Below are 17,557 nucleotides of genomic sequence, written 5' to 3' on the forward strand. Positions count from 1 at the left end.
ACACAATCTGCCTGTGGGCACGCTGTCCTAATACCAGACACCTTTATCTTTGGCACGTTAGGCAAGAATTTGGGCTGATATGACTGACTGTTAAACACCTGAACTGTTGAAAGAACATTCATCTGTCTGCAACTTAACAGAGGTGGGAAGTAGTGGAGTACAAATACCTCGTTACTGTACTTGAAGTGGACCTATCATGCTATATTTGAATAATATAGTGTAGGACCATACCTATATAAGGCATATTTATACTTTTTTTTTTTCAAAATACCAAACAGATCATGCATTTCAGCCATGCCTCATTTTGCTCAATTTGACAATTTCTAGCTCTGGGCGGATTCAGTGAGAACAGCACCATCTACTGGCCTGGCATATGTACTGCAGCGTCTCCAGCGCTTTCGAACGGCAATGGCCGTGGCTGTCTCCTCCTGATTGGTGGAGTTGGCCCAATAGCCGTAGCGCCACCGTCCTGACGTCAGGACAGTGTTCAAATCTGGATCAGTTTTTATCAGATCCGTTGCAGCCCCTTTTTTAGAGATTTGGGTATGGAGGAAAATAGAGAGGGTTGTGTTTTCTGACACTTGGTGAGTTCCCTGGAACACCGGGGACACATATTCATGTATAAAAGACGTGCACAAGTGCATTTTGCATGATAGGTCCCCTTTAAGGTAATGTTTCTGGTATCAGTACTTTACTCCACTACTTATTTTTCTGACGACTTTTTACTTTGACTTCTTACATGTTGAACTCAAATACCTGTACTTTCTACTTCTTACATGTTGAACCCAAATACCTGTACTTTCTACTTCTTACATGTTGAACACAAATACCTGTACTTTCTACTTCTTACATGTTGAACACAAATACCTGTACTTTCTACTTCTTACATGTTGAACCCAAATACCTGTACTTTCTACTTCTTACATGTTGAACCCAAATACCTGTACTTTCTACTTCTTACATGTTGAACCCAAATACCTGTACTTTCTACTTCTTACATTTTCCAAACAGGCTGGTTCCTTTAGTTTGAATGTACTCCTTATATTTATTATAGTGCTTTATCAATGAATCTCAAAGCGCTTTACAAATACACATTACACATACATGTAATGGTCATCTACTGTGGACAATACCCACAGGAGCAAGTTCAGGTGAAGTGTCTTGCCCAAGGACACAATGTGTTTGGTGGCGTGATCATTATTATTTAGAGTCATTGCGTGCCTATTGATTTGAACACGATCCGTGTATCCATCATTTCCTGGTCTTCTCTAAAGAAGAGGGACCAATGAAAACGTTGTCATGTTGCCGTTGTTCAGCATGGAAACATTCATTAGCTAACAATGACATTATTGTTCTATTAATATAAAGGGAGGTCAGGTACTCTTTAAAACAGCTGCTAGTTATGGGTACTTTTTACTGAAGTACATTTCAAAGCCCTCTTTACTTTGACTTGAGTAAAGAAGTTTAGTCAGTACTTCTACTTTCACCAGAGTATTTTTAAACACGAGTATCTGTACTTCTACTTGAGTAAAGGATGTGTGTACTTTTGCCATCTCTGCAACTTACACATTATTTATCTAATATATCATATTCCAATTACTTGTATATAGACTCTCCTTGTACTTTTCTATCTGTTTTATTGTGTTGCACAGTTGGAGGAGCCTGTGACCTATAAGGTTTTCATTGATATATTTACACTGTGTACAAATCACAGTCGGAATAGCACGACATTTATTTAATTTATTAGAATTTAAGTGGTTTCCAATAACCTGAGGTTCTGTAACTCTGTGAAACGGTAAGTGAGCCTTGTTTGGAGCTGTTTTTGTAATGTCATTAATTTGGCGCTAACGCTGTAAACAAAACTCATAATTCCAATGAATTTGAAACTGAATGTTATATTCTAAAAACTGTATTTGACCCTAACTTAAAAACCCAACTTTATAAATACTTCTACATTCAGTTCTCACAAGACAAGGTCAGTTCTTGCCAATAAATGTTAGTATATGAACAAAATATGTGAAAATATGAGACGATTTCTTGTTTCTGCCAATTTGGGTTTAATCCATTGAAACCAGTTTATTAGAACAAACATGAACTCAATTCAGGTTCTTACACCTTTTCCAAAGTCAAATTCAAGCACTTTTTCAAGGTGCATATCAAGCTTATCAAGCATCTTACAGCTGTTGTAAATTACATATTTAAATACACATACTGTTACGACTGATTAAACGGGTATGAACTCAAATGCACAACTCACACAGGATTTAACAAAAAAAAGGTTTTATTCAAACCAAAGCTCAACTATAGTGGTACAAAAAACAAAATCACTCTTAAAGAGGAAAAAACACTAGGAGCATGAACAACAAAAATACTTAAATAAGACGTGGCTCGAAGCTCTGCTTGGGGGTAATCCTGGATTGATAAGGCTGGTTGTTTGTCACAAGGAACGAAACGAACTGGCACAGGACAAAGGGAGACGAGGACAATAAATACACCAGGTAATGGGGAAACAATCAGGGGCGGGGTCGACAATCACAGGAGTGGGAGACACACCAGGAAGGGAGGTCAGAGTATCTGAAACGAGAGGGAATGTTACTATTCAAAAATAAAGGTGAAAATCACAAGACAAAGACAAAAACACTTAACTAAACTAACATAATTTGCGAGAGATGACACATACTTATCCTCAAATGATTATTTCCCTACCTCACATTAAATCAGATGTTCTTTATGCTATAAACAACCAATAGCGTGATAGCATTCTACATGAGGATGAAAAATTAAAGAAAAATAAAACAAAGTGTAATATTTCAAAATGAGTGACCCATCTGTAAGTAGACTGCATCCCATATAACCTGGCTGAGCCAATATACATCAATCAGTCAAATAACTTTTCAATCAATTCTTTATTAACATGTTGGAGGTCCTTAGGTTGGCAGTGAACATAAGGCTCTCCCAGGTTAGGCCAAAGGGTGCATTATATGCACACATATACTGTATCAACTCAAAGGTGAATTTTCCTTCACATTTAATCAGAAATCAGAAATTATGCAAATCAAATCAACTTTCAATCAGTCTTTGAGCTCCTTGAGTTGAAAAAGCAAACAGAAACCCTGCACAGAACACTGCACTGAATCATTCAAGGTAAGGCTAAACAGCATACGGCCTATTAGGGAGGGTCTTTCAGTTCCTTGAGTTTGTCCGTTAGCTGTCTCTCCAAAGTCTCCAGATGTCTTTCCTTTTCCTTAGCAGCTCTTCCAAGGCCATTGGGCTTGGAGATGAAGCTTAATTTTCTTTTTATGCAACTGTGTACTACTTCTACTCCACTACAGTTCAGAGGTACATGGTGTACTTTTCGTCCACTACATGTATTTAATCCCTTTAGTTACTTCACAGATGTGGATGAATGATGTGAAATATAATCAAGTGTTAAATCAGACTTTAGTTCCACCTGGAGTAAATTCACAAGCTACCCTGCAGTATACAAAGTCATTCAAACTAGCTGCACCTTTACCAGCTTTGAGAACACTTTCATGATCAATCATTATAAAACATATCATATATATTATTCTGAAATGGAGCCTCAGTGACCTTTGAGATATCACCCTCTTTCAATCCCAAGAAAACATTCCTCCTCAAAGACACATTCACCTCTGACAGACTTTCACTTGTGGACTAGAGTTATCCTGTGGATGAACTCAAGAAACACTATCTCCGCCTACAAGGCCTTCCCCTTCCCTCATTTCCAAAGTGCAGCCTCTCCTACTAATAGGTGCAGATAACTTTCACCTCATTACCCCAACCAAAAGAGTCTCTTTGGGTCCACAGGGGGCACCAATAGCCCTCCAGCTAGGTTCAAATACAAGATCTCACTCCTCACCCATCAGAGCATCCACGGGAACGCTCCTTCATACCTCAAGGAACTACTCTCCTCACAAACCTCCACACGCAACCTCCATTCTACAACCAACCATCTGCTTCCCCCCCCAGGACCAAACTCTGCACCATGGGGGGGCTTTCTGTTTACCTGTGGAATTCCCTCCCAGACAAACTGAGGACTCCACAGACCACTGACTCCTTTAAGAAGGGCCTAAAAAGCCTTTTTTTAAACTTGAGATGACTTTTAGCAATGAAAGGTGCTTTACAAATAAAATGCATTATTATTATTCTTATCATTAGGTTGGACACTCCAAGGGCCCCCCTATTCAGGAGCCATCGGATGCCCCCCAGAGTCTCTTCACCCCAACTGGAACCCCCGATGCCGAACTCAGTCGTCAGGTGGAGAAACTATGGCAGATAGGTGTCCTCCCCTTTCAGGAAGAGCAAGGCATCACCAGATCCAAGAGCCCCTCCAGTCCAGTGGACCCCCTTCCAGCAGCTCATGGACCGGGTCCTGCGTCCCACTCTCAGTATGCAGATATCTGGATGACTACATTGTTCAAAGTGAGATGTTGGGGCAGGTAAAGGCGGGGCTCCAAGCTAACCTGAAGAAGAGTGAGTTGGGGTATCTGGGGTCGATGGAGTCTCCTCTTTGGTGCCGGGATGGGTGGGAGGTGGTGGTAGGTAGCAGCAGGTGTATGTGCAACACATCTGTCTTCTTAAGAAAAGCTTTAAGTACAATTGATTGTTTTTGTTCATTTGATATTGAGGAGAGCCAACAGGAAGTCTCTCATCAGCTGCAGCCTTCTTCTTTATTTTCCAAAATGCCTCCACGCTCCTCTTCACGTCTCAAACTCGCCCCGTGATGAATACACTGAGAACAAATAAAACCTGAGTTTGCAGATTTGTCTGGAACACCAGAAAAACGTGTTGAAACCTCAATAAATAAACTTCACACGGTACGACCTCTCACCTTTCTGTGTGTCTTCACTTCCTGTCACCTGAGAGGAGAAGGAGAGAGAGAGAGAGAAAGAAGAGTGTAGTTTTCCTCTGAGGTCACGCTCCATTAAAGAGTTTCATATCTTGATGAATGGAGGATATGGTTTCAGTACTCACAGGTCTTCTGGATCGTGGCTCTCATCGGCTCTTCACCCCATCTGATCCTGTAGGGATGAACACAATCCAACAGTTTTAGATCCAGTTAAAATAAGTGTTAGTTCTTTGAGTCAGCTTCAGAGTCCTGATCTCATGCTTTACATCCCATCATATCTTCTCTGCAAACACTACGACTGCCTGCCACAGCTCTCAGCTGCATGACAGGAAGTAACCAGTCATTGGTCTAGAACAGGGGGGTCCAAACCTTTTCACCGAGGGCCACATACAGAAAAATATATAAAGGTCTGGGCCGCTCTCTAGAGGTTTACTGCCTCATGAGTTCAGTTATAAGTCAGGAAACTCAATCAAATGAAGGTAAAGGATGCTTGTTACTTGAAGATGCTTTAAGAAACAAAACAGCTCCCAGCTCTCCAGAGGGTTCACTTTATTCTGTCAGCAGCTCATTCCTTTAAACAGGAGCTTCAGATTGATTATAGTTACAGGAAATATGAAGGGTTTATTTCACGCTTGTTATAAAAATAAGTTATTGGGCTTTTTACTTATCAAGTTAGATTTGTTAGGAAATGTTTTCAGCTTTAATTGACTGAATTTATTTTAAAGGTGGGCTCTTATTAACACATGAATACTACTGTGTAATATATGTGTACATATATATTTAAGAAGTACAATACAAGACAAGCACAAGTTTCATCTGTGGGCCATATTTCATTATACTTTCAGAATTTGCAGAGGGCCGCATTTGGCCCCCGGGCCGCAGTTTGGACACCCCTTGTCTAGAAACTAAAAACATCCCATAAGAACAGACTACCTTTCCCACTCTTCTGTAAAACCCCATATGTCTGTTAGAGAGTTGATTACTAAAGTGTGGCTTTGCATTTCCAGCTGGCCTTCTATAGTTGATGGAAGAATGAAAGAGCCTGCAGTCAGTGGGTAACATCACTGATCTGTTTCCCCAGTGAGAGAAACACCTCCCTGTGGTTCATACAATACTGCTGAACCAGCAGAGACCCCTTACTGACCTGAGAGTCTCCAGTCTGCAGTCTGGACTCTCCAGAAGATCTCTCAGCAGCTTCTCTGAATCCTTCAGAGCGTTGAGACTCAGGTTCAGCTCTCTCAGATGGATGTTGGACTTCAGAGCTGAGGTCAGAGCAGAACAGCTGATCTCTGACAACCTGCAGCCCCCCAGTCTGAATAAAGAAAACATGATGAGGATACAAATCAGTTTATAATCAGATGTGTTACTCAACATTGAAATGAATGGGAACAAAAACATGTGTCTTCTTCAGAAAGTTAACTTTATCCTAATATTACTTTTTATTCATGTATTTTTTCTGTTAATGTTTCTTTTATTATCTTTTCTTTTTAATGACTGTTTTTAAATGGCTTTGTCTGAATGTCTTTCATTTTTGTAAAGCACCTTGAATTGCCTTGTGTTGAAAGGTGCTATATAAATAAACTTGCTTTGCCTTTCAGATGAACTTTATTCAGACGTTATCGTTTACTAAATATTAAAAACATAGATTTACTTTTAACAACTAACATCTATTACAGTTCCTTTAAGTATCAGTCAACATTAGGGCTGTGCAATTAATCGTATTTTAATCGCAATTACGATTTTGGCCTGCCACAATTATGAAAACAACATAATCGAAAAGAACTATTATTTTGCTTTGCTAGGTTGTGACAGTGCACTGCAACATATTTGATCTAATTAATATTGGTCTCATTTATTTGTATTTATCATATTTATATATGTTTAGTAGCTTGGGGAAGTGCGCTCCAAAATATTTGTTGATCTTGTTTATTGGTATTTATTATTTTGATATTATTTATTTAAATTTATCTTATTTATTTATTTTTGTATTGGTTTTTCAGTTGAATTATACGTTCAGGGAAATCAACAGTTATAAATATACTGTTCAAATTATTATTTGTATTTGTTTTAAAGTTCAATAAATTGATTTTTTCAAAGTCAATGAATAATCGTATTTAATAATCGTGATATCAATTATTGACCCAAATAATCGTGATTATGATTTTTGCCATAATCGCACAGCCCTAGTCAACATGTATCTCTGCAGTTCTTACTTTAGTACCTACAAATGAGAGTATGAATAAAAGAACATTTACAACTTAATGGATGTAAGTTAATTACGTGAAGAATCAGGTTGAATAACTAATGAAACATGAGATCTCCAGCAGTAACAGAGAGTCAGTGAACTGACCTGAGAGTCTGCAGTCTGCAGTCTGGACTCTCCAGAAGATCTATCAGCAGCTTCACATCTGAATCCTGCAGAGCGTTGAAACTCAGGTCCAGAACTCTCAGATGGGAGGCGTTGGACTTCAGAGCTGAGATCAGAGCAGAACAGCTGATCTCTGACAACCTGCAGCACCCCAGTCTGAATAAAGAAAACATGATGAGGATACAAATCAGTTTATAATCAGATGTGTTACTCAACATTGAAATGAATGGGAACAAAAACATGTGTCTTCTTCAGAAAGTTAACTTTATCCTATTATTACTTTTTATTCATGTATTTTTTCTGTTAATGTTTCTTTTATTATCTTTTCTTTTTAATGACTGTTTTTAAATGGCTTTGTCTGAATGTCTTTCATTTTTTGTAAAGCACCTTGAATTGCCTTGTGTTGAAAGGTGCTATATAAATAAACTTGCTTTGCCTTTCAGATGAACTTTATTCAGACGTTATCGTTTACTAAATATTAAAAACATAGATTTACTTTTAACAACTAACATCTATTACAGTTCCTTTAAGTATCAGTCAACATTAGGGCTGTGCAATTAATCGTATTTTAATCGCAATTACGATTTTGGCCTGCCACAATTATGAAAACAACATAATCGAAAAAAACTATTATTTTGCTTTGCTAGGTTGTGACTGTGCACTGCAACATATTTGATCTAATTAATTTTGGTCTCATTTATTTGTATTTATCATATTTATATATGTTTAGTAGCTTGGGGAAGTGCGCTCCAAAATATGTGTTGATCTTGTTTATTGGTATTTATTATTTTGATATTATTTATTTAAATTTATCTTATTTATTTATTTTTGTATTGGTTTTTCAGTTGAATTATACGTTCAGGGAAATCAACAGTTATAAATATACTGTTCAAATTATTATTTGTATTTGTTTTAAAGTTCAATAAATTGATTTTTTCAAAGTCAATGAATAATCGTATTTAATAATCGTGATATCAATTATTGACCCAAATAATCGTGATTATGATTTTTGCCATAATCGCACAGCCCTAGTCAACATGTATCTCTGCAGTTCTTACTTTAGTACCTACAAATGAGAGTATGAATAAAAGAACATTTACAACTTAATGGATGTAAGTTAATTACGTGAAGAATCAGGTTGAATAACTAATGAAACATGAGATCTCCAGCAGTAACAGAGAGTCAGTGAACTGACTTGAGAGTCTGCAGTCTGCAGTCTGGACTCTCCAGAAGATCTATCAGCAGCTTCACATCTGAATCCTTCAGAGCGTTGAAACTCAGGTCCAGAACTCTCAGATGGGAGGCGTTGGACTTCAGAGCTGAGGCCAGAGCAGAACAGCTGATCTCTGACAAACTGCAGCCCCTCAGTCTGAATAAAGAAAACATGATGAGGATACAAATCAGTTTATAATCAGATGTGTTACTCAACATTGAAATGAATGGGAACAAAAACATGTGTCTTCTTCAGAAAGTTAACTTTATCCTAATATTACTTTTTATTCATGTATTTTTTCTGTTAATGTTTCTTTTATTATCTTTTCTTTTTAATGACTGTTTTTAAATGGCTTTGTCTGAATGTCTTTCATTTTTGTAAAGCACCTTGAATTGCCTTGTGTTGAAAGGTGCTATATAAATAAACTTGCTTTGCCTTTCAGATGAACTTTATTCAGACGTTATCGTTTACTAAATATTAAAAACATATATTTACTTTTACAGGGTTCCTGCAGGTTTCGCCAACTCAAATTTAAGACTTTTTAAGACCTTTTTAAGACCACTTTGAATAGAATTTAAGACCTATTTCACAGCAAGAAAGTATGAAGGAAAATTGCTATGAAAGAAGAAATACGTCCCATAATTACTTACAAAGTAAATGTATTCATGTTCAACATAAGAACAATGACTGAACATAACAGCCCAGAACTGTGTTAGCGTGTTAGACAAAAAGTGTGTGTGTGTGTGTTAGGGCTGTGCAATTAATCGTATTTTAATCGCAATTACGATTTTGGCCTGCCACAATTACGAAAACAACATAATAGAAGAAAACGATTATTTTGCTTTGCTAGGTTGTGACTGTGCACTAGAACATATTTGATCTAATTAATTGTGTCTCATTTATTTTTATTTATCATATTTATATATGTTTAGTAGCTTAACCAAAATATTTGTTGATCTTGTTTATTGGTATTTATTATTTTGATATTATTTATTTAATCATTTATTTAATCATTATCATTTATTTTTGTATTGGTTTTTCAGTAGAATTATACGTTCAGGGTAATCAACAGTTAAAAATATACTATTCAAATTATTATTTGTTTTAAAGTTCAATAAATGGATGTTTTCAAAGTCAATGAATAATCGTGATATCAATTATTGACAAACATAATGGTGATTATGATTTTTGCCATAATCAAGCAGGCAGCCCTAGTGTGTGTGTGTGTGTGTGTGTGTGTGTGTGACAAGAGCTATATTCAGAGCTCTGCTGCCTTGGCTACAATCTTTCATCGTTGCTGTTGTATGATTGGTGTTTAACTACGGTATTTAGCGTCTACAGCACCTCCGCTTTCGAAGACCCAAACGTCGGTCTGGGTCCGGTGTTGTTGCGGGAGCTGCTGCACTAGCTAACGCTGCACTAGCTAACGCTACATTAGCAAAACAAACGCAAATGTATTTTGCAAAAGGTGCAGCGGGCTTCAAACACGTTCCCTCCACTGGTTTCAACCAAGCACTAAATTCGATGTTTTCCAATCAAATACGGTTGAACTTACACTTCCCCATATTTATTTGTAAGTAGATTTGAAGATACATGAGTTTCTGACTGCCGCTTGCTGAAGCTTGGTTGCTAGGTTACTAGCTGGGTGTTCTCCGATAAGGGGCCGGGGGAAACAAAGTTAGTGATTACTGGTTCCATGTTGATTTATTTCAATACAGATTGTTGGGGGGAACTGAAAGGCTCTTACCGTACTGGTTACTTTGCAGCCCGGACATTTCCCCCAAAACACAGACGCGATCGCAACACAGAAGTACCTTTCAAATCCCATCATTTTTAAGACCTTCTAAATCATATTTAAGACCTTTCTTATTTTTTTGGTCATATTTAAGACCTTTTTAAGGCCTTAAATTCAGATTATCAAATTTAAGACTTTTTAAGACTTTTTAAGACCCCGCGGGAACCCTGTTTTAACAACTAACATCTATTACAGTTCCTTTAAGAATCAGTCAACATGTATCTCTGCAGTTCTTACTTTAGTACCTACAAATGAAAGAATGAATAAAAGAACATTTACAACTTTATGGATGTAAGTTAATTATGTGAAGAATCAGGTTGAATAACTAATGAAACATGAGATCTCCAGCAGTAACAGAGAGTCAGTGAACTGACCTGAGAGTCTGCAGTCTGCAGTCTGGACTCTCCAGAAGATCTATCAGCAGCTCCACTCCTGAATCCTTCAGAGCATTGAAACTCAGGTCCAGATCTCTCAGATGGGAGGCGTTGGACTTCAGAGCTGAGATCAGAGCAGACCAGCTGATCTCTGACAAACTGCAGCTCCACAGTCTGAATAAAGAGAACATAATGTAACTTTAGAAAACAATGTTCCTGTTTGAAATAACTCCAGGTTTAATAATCTGTTCAGAGTTAAACAGGGTTTTAAAGGTCTCCTATCTGCTATTTTTAGCCATATATTATGGGTCTCAGATTTATACAAATATATAAAAAACATGTCTATGATGTGTTTTGCTCAAAATACCAAACAGATCATGCATTTTAGAAATCCCCTCATATCCCTCTGTTCCAGCTGTTAGAGAAGAGCAGCTTCAGGTCCTTAGCTTGAAAAAAGAAACAAAGGAGGTGGAGCTAATGCCTGATCCGAATTCTACCAGCAGAAACTCAGCTAAATGCTGCCGTGATGAAACTCCATATCATGTTCCAAACCACATCAAGGATTCTCTCTGAAACAGTATGGAGCTCAAACTCTTTCTCTCTCTCAGGTTTACCACAAGGTGAGTTCCTTCTTATTTCCTGCTTCTTCACACATGCTCTCTCCAGTACAGGTTAGCTCTGAGTGTTAGCATGCTAATGTAAACACAGACCATATTACTTCCAGAACACGTCTCATTGTTTCTGACAGCAACATTTCTGATTGGCCCGTTGGTGTAAAGCCCGCCCACAATTTAGTAATGCCGTCATGACGCAGCAAATCTGGATCAGCTCCGATGTTCCCCCGTTTTTAGAGATGTGGGTACGGAGGAAAAGACAGAGGGGTTTATTTCCTGACACTTTGTGAGTCTCCTGACACACCGGGGACACACCGGGGACACACCGGGGACACACCGGGGACACACCGGGACACACCGGGGACACACCGGGGACACACCGGGGACACACCGGGGACACATGTTGATGTAGAAAAGACATCAGAAAGTGCATTCTGCATGATAGGAGACCTTTAATCTCAGAGATGATGTAGAAACAATCCATTGATAATCTGGAACTTTAACTTTGATCAGATGTTTAACAACTCCTTCATCTCCCTCACAGCTCATCAGTACTGACAGCATCTCCACTGACTCATGGAGCACAGAGTGAGACTGTGGAAGCTCAAACACTCTCCCTCACACATTCACCTTCTCTTTGTTATTCTGATCAATATGCAGTCATTAGCAACAGTGGAAACAATTCTTTAAATGTATTTGTTTCAAATTCAGAAAATGATAAATACAAACAGATGAAGTTCAGTCAGTGAACTGACCTGAGAGCCTCCAGTCTGCAGTTTGGACTCTTTAGTCCAGAGATCAGCAGCTCCACTCCCTGCAGAGGGTTGTGACTCAGGTCCAGATCTCTCAGATGGGAGGGATCAGACTTCAGAGCCGAGGCCACGACTTCACAGTGAGTCTCTGAGAGTCCACGGCAAGCAAGTCTATAATAACACATATATTACAACATGTGTTAAAAAAGAGGAAACATAATGACCTCAAGCATTTGATGAAACAAATATTTGACATATGTTCTGATTGAGATTTGCTGTTAGTCCATTTTATATATAATAATATATGATAATAGAGTGTAATGTGTTGTCAGTGTGATCTGATCACATGTCTGTGCTCCTGCTGTCACTGACTGTTACCAAAGAGACAGAAATTAAATAAATCACTTGACAATATGAGAGATGTACATATTTAAATGTTAATTCATATTGAGATGTGAATGATGGATGTTTTGGCTTCTGAGCATCTGGAAATGTACTGTGCACACAAACACAGTTAACAAACCAATAAAGTTTCAATATTTTAAACTGAATACCATCAGATGTTCTCACTATATGAGCATTAAGACATAACTCTGGTATTGGTGGGATATGATATAGATCTTATTTCAAACTCTAAAACATTGTGATAAAAACGTGTGTGTGTTTAATGATAAAGAAACTACTAGAAAGTAATAATAACTGATAACTGTAAGTCCTGCTGTGTGGTGTGATCATATGCTGAGAAACCTCTCAAGTCCTTCATGTGTTTGACATGTCGCCTCCATCACTCAATATGAAGAGAGAAACGCTTCAGTTTAACTATTATTATAAATAAATAGAAGAACAGTGTTGGTTTATTTTGCTCTCAAGATTTAAACAGCAGAAATGTTATAGTGTTTATTTGAATAATTAAACTCCTGATCCACATTAGTTTATAAAGTTAATCACATCTGGACTTACTTGGCCTTCCTGCAGTTCCTCACAGCTGGCATCAGTCTCAGTTGTCCCTCCTCTGATGTGTTGTACTTGGTCAGGTCAAACTCATCCAGAACCTCCTCTGACATCTGCAGCATGTAGGCCAGAGCAGAGCAGTGGATCTCAGAGAGTTTCTTCCCTGATCTGTTCTCTGACTTCAGGAACTCTGTGATCTCCTGATGTACTGAGAGGTCCTTCATCTCTGTCAGACAGTGGAAGATGTTGATGGTCCTGTCAGGAGAGATATTATCACTGTTCATCTCCTTCAGGTTGCTGATGGCTCTCTGGATGATTTCTGGATGGTTGTCTGTGTGACCCAGCAGGCCTCCTAACAGTCTCTGGTTGGACTCCAGAGAGAGGCCGTGGAGAAAGCGGACAAACAGGTCCAGGTGGCCATTTTTACTTCTGAGGGATTTCGCCATGGCTTCCTTCAGGAAGACAGGCAGGGATGGGCAATCCTGATCACTCTGCAGGAAGTCCTTCAGTACCGCTGTGTCTCTGTTGGTGTAACAGTGCAACATGTAGACTGCAGCCAGAAACTCCTGAATGCTCAGATGAACAAAGCAGTAGACTGTTTTCTGGAAGATCACACTCTCTCTTTTGAAGATCTCTGTACAAACTCCTGAGTGCACCAAGGCCTCGGTGACACCAAGACCACAGCGCTGCAGGTCTTCTTTGTAGAACATGATGTTTCCTTTCTCCAGATGTTCAAACGCCAGCCTCCCCAGCTTCAGAAGAAGCTCCCTGTCAGCCTCCGTCAGCTGCTGTGGACTCGTCTCATGTCCCTCTTCATACTTCTGCTTCTTCCTCTTGGTCTGGACCAGCAGGAAGTGTGAGTACATGTCAGTGAGGGTCTGGGGCAGCTCTCCTCTCTGGTCTGTAGTCAACATGTGGTCCAGAACTGCAGCAGTGATCCAGCAGAAGACTGGGATCAGACACATGATGTGGAGGCTCCTGGAGCTCTTGATGTGAGAGATGATTCTGCTGGACAGGTCTTCATCACTCGATCTCCTCCTGAAGTACTCCTCCTTCTGGGCGTCAGTGAAGCCTCGTACTTCTGTTACCCTGTCCACACACTCAGGAGGGATCTGATTGGCCGCTGCAGGTCTGGAAGTTATCCAGACGAGGGCCGAGGGAAGCAGCTTCCCCCTGATGAGGTTTGTCAGCAGCACGTTGACTGAGGACTGCTGAGAGACATCAGACACAACCTCATTGTTTCTGAAGTCCAGAGAAAGTCTGCTTTCATCCAGGCCGTCAAAGATGAGCAGCACTTTACAGACAGCCAGCTGCTCTGCTGTGACCTTCTGTAAGGTTGGATGGAAAACATGGAGCAGCCTGATAAGACTGTACTGCTCACCTTTGATCAGGTTCAGCTCCCTGAAGGAGAGCGGGATCACCAGACTGACATCTTGGTTTTCCAAACCCTCGGCCCAGTCCAGAGTGAACTTCTGCACTGAGAAGGTTTTTCCAACTCCAGCGACTCCGTTGGTCAGGACCGCTCTGATGTGAGTCTGTTGGTCAGGTAAGGCTTTAAAGATGTCCTGGCAATTGATTGGAGTGTCATGGAGGGTCTCTTTCTTGGAAGCTGTCTCCAGCTGCCTCACCTCATGTTGGGTATTAACCTCTTCACTCTGGCCTTGTGTGATGTAGAGCTCAGTGAAGATGCTGTTGAGGAGGGTTTCACTTTCATCAGTTCCTTCAGTCACACGTTCACATCTCCTCCTCAGACTGAGCCTATGTTCATCTAAAACCTCCTGCAGACCACTATCTGCTGGAAGAGAAGGAACAGGAGAGAATCAGAAAATGACAATCTAACAATAAAACTAATAAAAACAGACTGAGTTTAAATGTTTTATAAACATTTTAATGTCTATGTTCTTCAACAGAATACCTAATCAAAAAAACAAATGAACCAGGAAGAGGAATAAGACGCTGCATGAGTTCGGCCTCTTACCTCGTACAGAGCTGGTCTGACTGGCTGTCTGCAGGCCAGCTCTGGTTCTGGATCTTTCTCCACACTGGGGAACACCACTCTTCCTCTTCCCTCTGTGGAGAGGAACACATCCTTTATAGCACTTTACTTCAGAGGGGCTGATTCTCACCAAAGGTACAACAAGGGGGCAAATTCTAGTTTGATATTTAAAAAGGTCTATATAATATACCCTTGTGATCAGGTAGATAGCTTACAATTCATATGATCATAAAACCAGAGAGCATCCTGTCTGGATTCATCCCCCAGAGGAGCACATGTTCCCTGTATCTACACACAGCTGTATTAACCTGGTACACTATAAACCCAACTTGCATAGAATCTGCTGTGAATTCATAGAAATAAACATATGGAAAGGATGCCTAAATAACAACAGAATGATACTGATTTGTAAAAAGCCTGAGTTAATGCTTTGTCAGGTCTGTCTCCAACACAACGAGCATAAAAACCTTTTTAAATGTTTTTTTCTGAATGAGACCGGTTTGATGAAAGCTAGGCTAACATTAGCTGCTCCATCAACACTCAGAGTAACTTCATGAAGTCATAAGTCCAGCAGTCACTATATTGTTAGCACCACAGACAGTCTCTGGTTTATACAGGAACATGAATAACCCTGATTGAATATGAGCTGCTGTAGAGCTCTGTTCTCCTCTCTGATTCCCCTCAGACCGTCAGAGACCACAGGAGCACAATCTCAACACTGACAGGTTTTTGTAACAGAGCGTCACTAACTTTACACTCAAGTTGAAATGTTTCACGCTGCACGAATACGCAGGTGACATGAATTTAACATCTTCACTTCCTTCGTGTTGCCCGGCACGGATCTGGGTCTTTGCATTGACTCTACATGTGATTTCACAAAACTCTGTTTTATCTGCTAATGCTAAACACAACCAGCTCACCAGGTTATCACTATTATTAATAAACATCTTAAAAAGACATATCATAGACATGCCCAAATTGGTAAATAATGTTTTGGACAATATATATAGTTTTTAAATCAGAATTTATCAATATTGTTGCTATGTAAAACCATTTTATACACAGATACAATGATAATATAATTGCATACTGAAATATCCTTAGATAATGTTAGCTTACTCTGCTGCATTTGTCCTTTGCAAACTGCTCACATGATTTCATTAAAGAACAGTTTAATATATTAGATTACATAAAAACTGGATCCTCTTCAGGTCAGTTTACAGTAGAAACTCTTACTTTGTGTCTGAGGGTCCAGGTTTATTACTGAACCATGGAGGAAGCCACTCTTTAGACCGGTCACTCATCAGAGACCGCCAGCTGGAGACTGAAGATTTGTCCTCTGCCTCGACTTTTAAATCACTCATCTTCTACAGTCTGAGAGATAAACCAGTAAACAAACACACACACACACACACACACACACACACACACACACACACACACACACACACACACACACAACACACACACACACACACACACACACACCACACACACACACACACACACACACACACACACACACACACACACACACACACACCCCACACACACACACACACACACACACAACACACACAACACACACACACACAGTTAAAATACATGAAATCAGTCAGACTTCAGGCCGCTCTCCATTTTGTCTGCGCTGGGCTGTCACATGTTATGTAACTCTGACGGATCAGAAAACAGCAAATAATCAAAGTGTACAACACTTGCAGAAGTCTCATTGGACTCTAGGACGCAGATTTTTAACCAAGAAGTTATTTTCTGACATCCAGTAAAACAGAGTAAATAATAAATGTGTTGGAAAGCAGATCCTGGTGTTAACACTCACCCTGTTGTTCTCCTCGTGTTGAGCTGTAAAATGGCGTCTGGCAGTCTGACTTCCTACTTTCACTTTCAACTTCCCTCCCTCTCTGCAGCTCCTCCCTCTGATTCATAACCAGCCTTATCAGCTGAACCAGTTCACATACAGGGACTTTGTTCAGTGAGATAAAAAAAGACATGCAGCTAAAAACAAGCTCAACAAAGTTATCAAAAGGACACAAAATCCCCACATCAGCGTCCATAGGATATCATTCAATCTGCTTTATATAACAAACAATGAACAGCGATTTAAATAAAAACACAAAGCTACATTTAACTAATTTACAAGATGTGCCAAAATCAGGGTTTAAATAGAGGGCTATGAGGCATTTTGGTATTTTGGGAAAAACACTTCACCCAACCCTGTATATATATATATTGCACAGTTAAAAAACTGTGCAATATATACCTGGCTGCTAAATCCTCAGAACTGTTACAGGATGTGTATTTTGTAAATTGTATAACTTTTTATTTTATCATATTTTTTAGCTTAAATACTTTGTTTTGCATGTAACATATGTAACATTAAGCTGTCTGTGGCTCTTTTCTGCTGTAACAATGTAAATGTCCCCTCTGTGGGACTAATAAAGGTTTTCTGATTCTGATCTGATTCTGAACTACGATGCTCAACAGCTCGCTTAACGGAACTTTGACGTTGGTATCAGTTTGGTTTCCCACCAATCACGGGAGTATTGTGTATAGAAAGTGTTGAGTTATATTTCTCGCGCTACCTAACATCCATGAAGGCAACATGA

At 39.4% G+C, this 17,557-nt stretch overlaps 1 protein-coding gene across 1 annotated transcript; it reads right to left on the reverse strand.

Annotated features, from left to right (window-relative positions):
• Positions 1 to 2,040: 2,040 nt before the first annotated feature.
• LOC117476989 (NACHT, LRR and PYD domains-containing protein 12-like) lies at positions 2,041 to 16,820 on the reverse strand. Its single transcript, XM_034123679.1, has 12 exons — positions 16,771 to 16,820; positions 16,170 to 16,307; positions 14,916 to 15,007; positions 12,947 to 14,732; positions 11,990 to 12,157; positions 10,621 to 10,794; positions 8,434 to 8,607; positions 7,221 to 7,394; positions 6,015 to 6,182; positions 4,996 to 5,042; positions 4,853 to 4,880; positions 2,041 to 4,753 (listed from the first exon to the last, which is right to left on the reverse strand). The coding sequence occupies exons 2-11, from the start codon at positions 16,295 to 16,297 to the stop codon at positions 4,867 to 4,869; spliced, it is 2,925 nt and encodes a 974-aa protein (XP_033979570.1). The 5' UTR covers positions 16,298 to 16,307; positions 16,771 to 16,820; the 3' UTR covers positions 2,041 to 4,753; positions 4,853 to 4,866.
• Positions 16,821 to 17,557: the final 737 nt, after the last annotated feature.

This window comes from Trematomus bernacchii, unplaced genomic scaffold, assembly GCF_902827165.1.
Source record: "Trematomus bernacchii unplaced genomic scaffold, fTreBer1.1, whole genome shotgun sequence".
Classification (NCBI taxonomy): Eukaryota; Metazoa; Chordata; class Actinopteri; order Perciformes; family Nototheniidae; genus Trematomus; species Trematomus bernacchii.

Coding starts and splice junctions, on each gene's coding strand:
- LOC117476989 (XM_034123679.1), bottom strand. CDS start 16,297: ATGAGTGATTTAAAAGTCGAGGCAGAGGACAAATCTTCAGTCTCCAGC. Junction 14,733..14,915: donor TCAGACCAGCTCTGTACGAG/GTAAGAGGCCGA, acceptor CTTCTCTTCCAG/CAGATAGTGGTCTGCAGGAG. Junction 12,158..12,946: donor AGGAACTGCAGGAAGGCCAA/GTAAGTCCAGAT, acceptor GTGTTATTATAG/ACTTGCTTGCCGTGGACTCT.